This window comes from Galeopterus variegatus, unplaced genomic scaffold, assembly GCF_000696425.1.
Source record: "Galeopterus variegatus unplaced genomic scaffold, G_variegatus-3.0.2 Scaffold6467, whole genome shotgun sequence".
NCBI lineage: Eukaryota > Metazoa > Chordata > Mammalia > Dermoptera > Cynocephalidae > Galeopterus > Galeopterus variegatus.
In genome coordinates, this window is record NW_007732578.1 from 112,789 (window position 1) to 123,695 (window position 10,907).

Genomic DNA, 10,907 nt, shown 5'->3' on the forward strand with positions numbered 1-10,907 from the left:
AACTGTAAGCATTATTGGTGAATATAAAACTGTAAGCAGAGACTGAATTCTCCACTCTCTTAGTCTCAAAGCATAGCACAGCACCTAGAATGTAGTAGGTGTATAATCAATGGTTTCTTTAATGAATAAATCAATCACACAATCAACTACACTAGACTCTCTTCAAAGCCTTTTTTCTAAGCCCTACTTTGCCAGCACACTGCTTTGCATACAGTAGGTGATCAATTAACATTTTTTGATTCATTGTAGAGGTGATCTAAGAACTTTTATCATGGACCTTATTCCACATAGTTTGGTTACCAAGGTCCCTGATTACCAGTTCCCCTTCCTCATTAAGTTCTCTTTCCATTTCTTGCACAGGTTCATGTTTCTTTCTTTTGCCTTCTCTTTTCATTTATTCCTTCTTCATACCCTCCTGAGTGCTTAGAAGATGCCCTAGCAAATTTGGTACAAAGAGTATATTTCTTACAATTTTGCTAAGCATATAGATAGAACATGGAAACAAAGACAGTGAGTAATTTATCAATTTAAATGAAAATGTCAGTGGGAAGCTGAATGCAAGTCTGTCATGAATAAACTAAAATGGATAAAATCTATGCCCCAAAAGGAACAATACCAGGATATAATGGGAAAAATACAGAAGTTTATATTTATTAAATAGGCATTATTTCACGATCATAACAACATGACGTGTCTGAACACAAGCAGCTTTGATTTGTGCAATTTTGTGTACTAGGTCAAACTTTTCAATTATGAAATTTAATGAGAGTCTCATCTACACCTATAGTAACAATGGTACTTCAGACTTTTGGCTTAAAATGTTACTTCCAGAAACATTACCTCTGGTGGAAGGGACTTGATGTGATAACTGAAATATCAGAAGAATCCAATAGCAAGGGATGGGAAAGGGAACTCTCTCATATGCAAATAACCCTCCAATGCATTTCAATGATGATAAAGTTGCTTCCTTACCCACTGGCTTATACACAATTTTATATCCAAGAACTGGAGAGGGTGAAGGGTCCCAGGACACTCTGAATCTCGTGTACCATTCATCAGAGATGTGTATGTTCTGAGGAGGAAGTAGTCCCACTGAAAACAAACATTGGCACACATTACTGAGTTTTCATTGACACAGAGAGAGAGCACAAAAATTTGTAAGTATCGATAGGGCAGCTGTATAGACCCATTTAATAATATCCATAATGTCCTTATCCAGAAAACAATTGAAAGGCATTGAAGTGTTCAACAAAAGCTTAGCGGTTTTCCAAATTCAAACAGCAATTCAAATGGACTCAGGAACTCGTGATTTCCAGAAAAGCCTCTTCAGTAGGAGGCAAGAACCAGAGCTTAAGTACAGAAAACAAAAGAGATTTCAGACCATTTTTAGAATGTTATAGATTACAGATTGTTAGAACCAGAAAGCAATTTAGAGATTCTCTCTAGTCTAAATATTTCATCTCATAAATAAGATATGATTTGCCCAAGACCACACAGCTAGCTAGTGACTAAAACAACACTACACCACTCTATCAGCCACCAATATAACCTAGAGTGAATCTCCCCAAATCCACAACTTGTAAAATCAATCCTATTTAGGTGGCATGTTAAGTAGTCGTTGAGTCTTATTCATAGCACTACACAAATAACAAATCCAACCTGAAAGACTTTTTCATGAGAGAAACTAGACATGGCCTTGGCCTTTCCTGGAAAATTCAAGACCTAGTAAAGATTTTTTTATATTTTGATAATCACAATATTCTGAAATATGCCATTTTCCCCAGGACAGTACCAAAATACATTCTAAAACATATGGGAAAGTGAAAGAAGGCAAGCTGTTAAATTAAAATCATTTTGAGTCTCTAGACTGAATCACCATCAATTCAGTCCTGTAGACAATAGTATCAATAAACATAGATTCCTGACCCTGAGAGCCTGAGCTGATTTGACTCCAGTTCTGCTTTTCTCTTAGGAGCTTTCGAGTGTTAACTGTCCAAAATTCATAATGTTGTCAAGACCATTTAATCACAAAGAGTTTGGGCAAGTGTGTGGAGGAAGGAACCTGAAATCATATTACCTAAGTAGATTTCTGCTGAATGAAGTGTAAAAGAGGAATGCCAATACCTACCAGTAACAGAACTCAGTCCTAGAGATCACCCAGCCTTTATGTTAAATCAGTGGCTCTCAGCCTTGGCTACTCACGAGAACATCAGTGGGTCCAGGCCATACCTCAGACCAGGTACATCAGTATCTCTGGTAATGGCTCCCAGCCATAAGCATTTTTTAAAGCTCTTTAATGATTACAATGAGCAACCAAATTAGAGAATCTTTAAACCATAAGAAATTGCTACCAGTATAGGTATCAAGCATCCACCCGTGTATGAATGGATAGACAAAAGGTGGTGTATGTGGATAATAATACTATTGAGCTTTAAAAAGTAAGAAAAAACCTGGAAAGTACTACCACATAGATGAAGCTTGAAGACATCAAGCTACACGAAATAGCCAGTCATGAGAAAACAAATATGGTATGATTGCACTTATATGAGGTTTCTAAAGTAGAAAAATTCATAGATGTAGCCATAGAATAGTGCTTGCCAGGGCTTGTGGTAGAGGAAAATAGGGATTTAGTGTTTGGCAAGTACAAATTTTATTTGCAGAACATGAAGACATTTTGCAGATGTATGCTGGTGATAGTTGCAAGTTAATTTGAATATATTTAATTTTACTGATCTGTAACTTTATTTATTTATTTTTCCTTTTTGTCTTTTTTACTGGCCGGCAACGGGATCGCAACCCTCAGTGTTGCGCCCGCGCCGCGCTCAGCCAGTGAGCGGGAACCAGTCACCACATGGGATCCGAACCCTCGGCGGGAGCACCGCCACACCCCCAAGCGGCGCACTCTACAGTGCACCACCGGGCCAGCCCAAAAAAAATTTTTTTTAAGAAAAGCTAAATTCATAGACAGAAGGTCATGGCTAATCATCTTGCTTCTTTACTTATGACTTAAGATTATAAGAGTATTTTTTAATAATCATGACAGGGTATGTTTTGCTGATACTATATTGACTTAACAGCTATAGCCTTAACTGACACCACACAAACCAAAACGTTATTCAGAGAATATGTAATAGTTTTCCAAAGAAGAAATAAAACTATCCTCAAAATAAAGTATGCAATATTTTGTCTCCATTGTGTTCTCTTAGTGGACCTTTAAAAAAATTAAAAGCAAATTCTGTTCTCGTGCCATCGCTCTAACAAAATTTACGGTTTGATACAAATGCCAGTGCAATGTTAAGGTGGTATTTGAGATGCATTGGTAAAAACAAAATTTAAAGATTTTAAAACATAATTAGAAGCAACATTAAAATCCTGACAATGTCAAAGAAAATAAAAAGGTATAAGACACTTACCAGTTCTTCCATTTCCTGTAAGATGGCCACCATCTCCATCTTCATAAACAGCAATAACAGTAATTTTATATGGAGTATCAGGTTGCAGGGGCTGCAGTATTACATTGTTTCTTCTGCCTGGGACTGTGGTCTATAAGGGAAGTTAAATTATAAATTTATTACCAGCTAGATCTTGACTTCCAGATCAAAAGATAATATTGTTTTATGTATTCCCATAAACTGTAATGGTTTCTTCATATTTTTGTTGCACAACACTCATGTCAAGACAAATAGTCCACACTCCTCTATGCAGTGTGGGAGAATGGTTTTAGAGTCAGACCAATCTAGGCTCAAATCCCAGATCAGCCACTTAGTCTGTGACTTAGCATCTCTGAAGGAAACTGTAAGGATTAAAGGCAACAATACGTATGTACAACACCTGAGAACATGTTCCTGAGTACTGAAGCAGTCAGTAGTAAGTTTGTATCCATCGTCTTTCATTGCTACCTGTTACGTTTTCATGTACTCTTTTCAACAAATATCAACCACTGTGGACCAGGCATGGTACTAGCTGCTGAAAATCCACTGGTAAGCAAAAATGGGCTCAGTTTCTGCCCTCAAGAATATTAGTTTGAGTGATGCTTATTAGGTGAAAATAATGAAAAAAAAGGAAGTGGAAAATACATTCAACTACCTCCTCAAAGAGGAAATGAACCAGACATCTCTCAATCTCTCTTCTGAGCCTATGCTTTGTTTCTACAAACAACATGGATCAGTTATGCCAGTGATTCTAGCCTGGAGTCCCATAACTACACACAGTAAGTTAGCAGAAAATATTCTATTTTTAATGTTTCCAAAAAGTAATGAGAAATTGCATATTTGTCAGTGGCAAGGCTGAACAAACACTAAATATGAGCTTCTCTGCTTTGGCAAACTAACTATGGTAATACAGTTTATCTCATTTTGATTGGAAACTGTACATGGCAGTTGCATGTATTTCTTATTAATAAAAGTAGAGACCTGAATTAAAGCTTACTATATCAAGTTCCAGTAGATGAAATATTTCATCACCTGGAATTCATGGAGGAGGAATGATCTAAAAGGATGTATGTGGTAAAAAGGTTGCAAACCACACATCTACCTCCTTTACAATCAATATTTTGTGTAATTTTCCGTAAACCTATCACATCAATTATAATCACTAAACTTCAAATAAAGTGGTAAATTTTTCCCTCCATAACAAATGGCTATGCATAGTGAGGGCTATGAGGAAGCTGCAAGAAACTTGAATCTGGTTCTGGAGAGACAAAATATGACACTTAAAAGTTTGAAGTCAATAAGAGAGTAAGCATATTCCCAAACTAAAGTGTGCTGGAAAATGTAAATTTCAGAGAAAAGGGATCACTTAGCACTGGAGCATTTATGGGAGATCTTATAGAGGAATTAGATTTGAAGAAAGGGTAGGATTTGGATAATCACATCATTTGAATCTTAACTTAGACATTCCAGAATAACATGTATCATATTTCACTAAACTTAGTTCCCATGTTGTAATCAGGCAGTTAGAAATATGTAGATGATCACAAGATAAGATGGTTTTTCAATCTATCTTTAGAACAGAAATGAGCCAAAAACGTTGCTTCTCTGTGGTGCAGGAGATCAGACTAGGCACAGTTGGATGGTCCCAATATCATGTTGAAAAAGTCATATAAAACGTGACTGCCGCACGAGAGATAGTTTTCCATGTGAAATCATAAACAGTATAACGTGTTACATTTCAGAGATATGATTACATGCTGTACTTTCAGCGACATAGAGCTGGTTTGGAACCTAAATGCAAAGACTAGGAAAGAAAGGGATTGTTTTAACTACTATGATCATCTCTGTTTAACACAACGTAGAGGCCAAGCCCTCATACTTCCAAAGTGCCCATAAGGTGAGAAGACCCACTGCAGAGCAAAAGAAAGAAACTCCTCCTTAATTTAGGTCCCAGATGAAAAAAATGACTGAATGAAGTTCACTCAACACAGAGGACAGTCACGGACCCAGAGCTTTAGCTGGAATGTGAGTATGGGGGAACCTGGGCAGAATCACTCGCAGAGGCCTACCCCCTACCTGCACAAAGGGAGAAAGCTCTCCACACCCTTCACTCACCACCCACCTCCCACCCCTCACCCACTCGGAGAAGCCCGGCCAATCTAGCTACAAGGGAACAGGGTGGAGAAAGGATTTCCGCCTCACATGTTCGGCCCTGTGCAGGGCTGGGATTCCCCTCTCCATCTGAGTAGAGAGCCACAATGTTCACAGAGTAGGGTGTGTCTGGAATCAGCCGCTCCAGGTGCACCATGCGGGTATTTCCTGGCACCACAATCTGCAGAGGGGGTGGGGGCAGGGTGGTGTGAAATGTCAAATTCTGCCTGACAACAATCCAAATGCTTACTAGGTCTTTAGTTAGTCAGTGTAACACTATAATAAAAGGCTGAGCCCAGACACGTCAGAAGCCAACTGTGCTTCCCCTTAAGTTCTGCCCAGGCCTCACCATTAGATGCCATTTCTCCTCAGAAATTCCCTTCCCAAACAAGTCAGTTCATCCTTGACTCTTCAATTATCTCTATGCTTGTTTAGTAGCTTCAATTATCTCTATTTATGTTTGTTATAAAAAAAATTCTCAAATACAACAGCCAGGGCTCACGGTATTTATCCAAAGAGCATCCTGAATGTTATACACACAAATAAAAGAAGGGACTCCCATGCTAGTGGAAGAGAGATTTGGGGTTCAAATAGAGACTCTATGCATTGGATAAAGCTAAAGCTGTCTGAATATATTCTACCATGCACAGGGACATGAAAATCAATATTCTTACAGAATACATATATTGCTTATTATTTGTTTATCTTTGTTTTTCATCATTGTTTATTTTTGCAAAGACTTATAAGTTAAATTAGTCTATAAGTTTACTTTCCCTTAGGTTTTCTGATACTATTCTTAATGAAATTAGTAATTTCTAATTTCTAAATTATTAATCTTTCAAAACTGAATAATATGAATTGAAGATAGTTTGGGCAATTTGTAAATGCCAGTGAAGGAAAACTTTAAGATATTTTCATAGCAAGACATTTGTACTTTACAACAAAAGCCCATATTTATAAGGTCTAGCAATGATTTGCATTTATTACTGGGGTTTTTTACCTCATATAGCTAATTTGCATTTTCTCAAAATTCTTTTTTTCCCCTAACTATCCTTATAATTAACACATCTGCCTTAATTCATCAAAAATAATCATTTAAGTATCATGCACTGGCATGTTTGTGGTTTGTGTTCTCACAGGCTACAAAACATGACACATACATGTGATTACATTCATCAGCAAATGCAGTTTCCATGACAGGCAGTGCCACACCAATAATTGGCTTATTGTTCCTAGCCAGCAGCCATGGAAGGAGGCACGACGGAATCTACCAAATTCCTTTGCTGAGCTCTAAGATGACAAAATTACTTACAGATTCCGAGGGTCTTGTGCCAGCCACAGGAGAATACACAATGCGATACTGCTGCACAGGCCCGGGCGCAGGGTCCCAGCGAACATCGAGGCTGTTGGGCGTAGGATTGTACACTTGGACATTCCTTGCCAGTCCTCTCACCACTGAGGAAATAAAAGCCAATGTCTATTTCTTCAGTCTGTTTATATGAGTGCATGTCAAGCTTTTATCACCTTCCACAGTTTACACTCTGTCAACTTCTACTATCTTCTTTAAACTTCTAATTATCTATACACAAAAGCAGATTAAAACTCTCTAGGTCCAAAATAGTCAAAGTTAGCCAACTATGACTTTTGTCTATATGGAAGCAACACTGTTTTCAATGAAAAAGCCAGTAAAAGCAGTAGAAATGAACTGACCATAGAGGGACATGAAACAAGGGGGAAAAGTCAAAGTTAGCCAACTATGACTTTTGTCTATATGGAAGCAACACTGTTTTCAATGAAAAAAGCCAGTAAAAGCAGTAGAAATGAACTGACCATAGAGGGACATGAAACAAGGGGGAAAAAACAGGAAAAGGAGCTTCAGTTTTCCAACACAGGTAAGGAGGAGAGAGAAGAGAAATTTTATAGCATCTCCCTTCTAAGCAAAAGCTGGCAAGAACTATGGAGCCTATCTGGTTCAGTCAGCTAGTTTCAACCATTCATTCTTTTATTCATTCCTTCCTCATTCAAGAAACAACTACTGAACATCTTCTGTGATTAAGAGAAAAGACAAAAGGAGGAAGAAATAAGATACACTTAGTTCTCAATTAATTGCCCCAATAGGGACTTAAGAAAACATACAAATTAAATCCACACACTGGACCCAAAGTCTAGTTTCACCGGTTATATCACCTTTCTAGACCACTAATCTTTCACCAGAGAAGCCATCCCTGCTTCTTTCCTTTCATCCATCAGCAAGTATATTTTAAAACCAAAGAAATATTTATAAGTATGCACAAAAATCCTTAAGCAATACTGCAAAGAATAGTGAAACACTATAAATTGGTTTCTCAAGACATTAGTGCAAATAAAAGGACACAGATTTTTAATGCCAAAAAGCGCTTCACTGGCAAACCAAAGAAATGCACACTCAAGTAATGCGATGAACAGAGTTCAACAATTCACGCCATAAAAGTCAATCACAAAGCACTGCTTCACATGAATTTATAAGGCACAAAGCAAAGCTCAATGATTTTTTGTCAGTGAAAAAGAATAACTGAAATAGCATACTGTTGATTACGTACAGTTACAAAACCTGAAATTACCATTTCAAAAGAAGAATGCCATTATAAATTTATTTCATACACCAAAATGTTAACAGGTGGTGGTGTTTGGGAGATGAACTATGGGTAATTCTCATGTTTTCAATTCTATCATTCTGTATTTTCCTAATTTTCTTAATGGACCTATATGCTTTTATAATGAAAAGTAAAATTTATGATGAAAATTAATTTTTCTGGTTTTTTGCTTACATGTCCTTCCAGTATCTGATGTGCGTCCCCCATCACCTTCAGTATAAACGGGAACTACTGTAACCGTGTATGGGGTATCTGGCTGCAGATTCCTAAGAATGGCATAATTGGTATTCCCAGGGATCGGTACCTAAAGATTTTAATAAAACATAAAGCATTTGATATGAAAAACTTGTAAAAGAAATAATACTTCAAACAAAATAATACCAACTCAAGACCAAGAAGCAAGTTCTGTAATACCAGGATATAATGATGTGCCCCCGTATGAACTGATACAAAAGGTTATGAAGACTTCTCTACACTCATACACTCTCCCTTTAGAACTTTCTGGAATGATCACTTCTTCCCCTGGCTCCAATCCCTCAATGCCCCTACTACTTAGTTTCTAAAGCACGAACTACTTACCCTTTGCCGAGTCCTATTAAATGAATATGAACTTCTTCAGCTCTAAAGCAAACTGGTTAACTCTTTTAGTTCCACTTTTAAATCACTTAGCTACAGTTCAAACAAACTAGCATTTTCAGTACAGGAAATAGTTACCAGTTCCTCTGGACCACTAGCTGTTGGTGCATAGAAAAGCTTGTACTGGCGAGGATTTCCCTCTGCATGGTCCCAGCGAACATTCAAAGTGCTTGTAGAAGGGTCATACACTCTCAGGTTCTTCACAGTATTCAGAGGTTCTGAAATGCACAGAAGTCACATCACAGTATGATCTTAACCAAGCAACACAAAACACAGGTTCGTTAATATCTCCCAGGCACCCCACAACATAGCAGGCACCCCACAAATATTTGTTGAAGTAATGAATAAACAACAGTTCTTCACAGTATTCAGAGGTTCTGAAATGCACAGAAGTCACATCACAGTATGATCTTAACAACCAAGCAACACAAAACACAGGTTCGTTAATATCTCCCAGGCACCCTACAACATAGCAGGCACCCCACAAATATTTGTTGAAGTAATGAATAAACAACAAAAAAAAGTCTGTGTTAATCTGGTACATACATCTCATCTATCTGCAAGACATTTTGGCCTTGAGCTCTTTTTATCCTAGAAAGTAATAACATTTTCCTCCACAAATAGAGACAGATAATTCCAGGCAAAGATGTTAAAAAACAATTAATGCCTTCTTTTGACTGAATTTTAAAAGTTTAGTAAAACTTTGTGTCACCCGGTGTTTCTGGATGAAGACGTGACTCCATTCCAATGGTAGTTGTTAAAGAAGCTATACAGGAACTCTCGTTTTACTCACTGGTCTTGCCTCTTCCCGTCATCCGCCCTCCTTCACCATCAGGATACAGGGAGGATACAGTGATTGTGTAAGGAGTGTCAGGCTTCAGTTTCTGCAGGACCACACTGTTCTGCCGTCCTCCTATTGTGGTCTTGAGTAAAACAGGTCTTGATAAGCATTAGCCTTGTTCTCTCCACCTCGCTCATCTGTTAGAAAAAGCTCTTTCTACAGAGGAGCTGTGTGAAATCCTTGCCAAGTTCTGGACTCATACACCACAGTGAAGGTTAAAAATATAGCTTATGGCATAATTTTAAATGTAAAATATTCACCTCAAGTCATAAAAAGGATTCCAAGCTTTAAATTAGTGAGCTCAAAAAGACATTTTAACTTGCTAGCCGCCAGCACTGTGAAATTTCATCCAAAACAGATTTTACAGAACTCTTCCCAAAAAAGGCATTAATCTAAGTGAGCTACAAAGGGACTTTAAGATACCAAAGAATTGCATAATTTTAGAGGTTCCACCCCATTCAATATTATTCTTACCTTTTTACAGATTTTTTTTATTTGCTTTAAGAGACACATTAAAATGATTCAGCAAAAGATCTAAAGCTCTTGGTGTTTCCCCCCAAACACTGCCATTCTATCAGCCTTAACTGTGTAAACGTGACCAGACCCTTTCCAGGCCACACTCAGGCAGGGGTTCCCAGTTGTCCCCATGATACCAGCCTTGTCATATGAAGCTTTTCAATTTCCTCCAATTATGGAGTTTGAAGTTTTTTATTCATTGCTTAAGGCCCTCTAGCTATCTTGTTGAAAGAAAATTTGTACAATTTGTTAACAGCCTACCGAATTCAGATGTTTATGCCATACTAATTAAAATTGCATGAAAATGGCATGCTGCCCACAATGAGTACACATGAGGATGGCTGGATATGCTAGTACAGAGCAGATGTTTCCAACTTAGCACCCATCCACTCAAGTAGTCTGTGTTCCAGAGAAAACCTCAGTGAATCACTGTAATCATCCTCAGTATNGCAGAACAGTGACTTCTAGGAGAGAAAATTTGGTACTAGATGATGGTCTGGTTTTCTTTGGAGTAAAGGAGGTTTACAAAGTTTGAAAAAAGGCACCTTATAAATAGACCTTGGACATGAAAACACTCCTAAGGCCTGAACCCTCTCACTAACATTTCAGAGTAGATGCAAAAGAGCCCCAGAAAGGGGAAGACCCTAGCTTTCCATGTCCCAAGGAATTATTGATCCTACTGCCTACAGTGAACAAGAA

At 37.8% G+C, this 10,907-nt stretch overlaps 1 protein-coding gene across 1 annotated transcript in view; it reads right to left on the bottom strand.

The window, feature by feature from the left end:
- LOC103606313 (collagen alpha-1(XII) chain) overlaps positions 1-9,774 on the bottom strand; it is a gene marked incomplete at its 5' end in the record, with an annotated part of 48,817 nt that extends 39,043 nt beyond the window's left edge. The window contains 7 exons of the mRNA XM_008590930.1: positions 973-1,092; positions 3,414-3,543; positions 5,572-5,763; positions 6,895-7,037; positions 8,390-8,519; positions 8,930-9,069; positions 9,645-9,774. Of these exons, the coding sequence (XP_008589152.1) occupies positions 973-1,092; positions 3,414-3,543; positions 5,572-5,763; positions 6,895-7,037; positions 8,390-8,519; positions 8,930-9,069; positions 9,645-9,774 (985 nt within the window). The remainder of the gene's footprint in view (positions 1-972; positions 1,093-3,413; positions 3,544-5,571; positions 5,764-6,894; positions 7,038-8,389; positions 8,520-8,929; positions 9,070-9,644) is intronic.
- Positions 9,775-10,907: the final 1,133 nt, after the last annotated feature.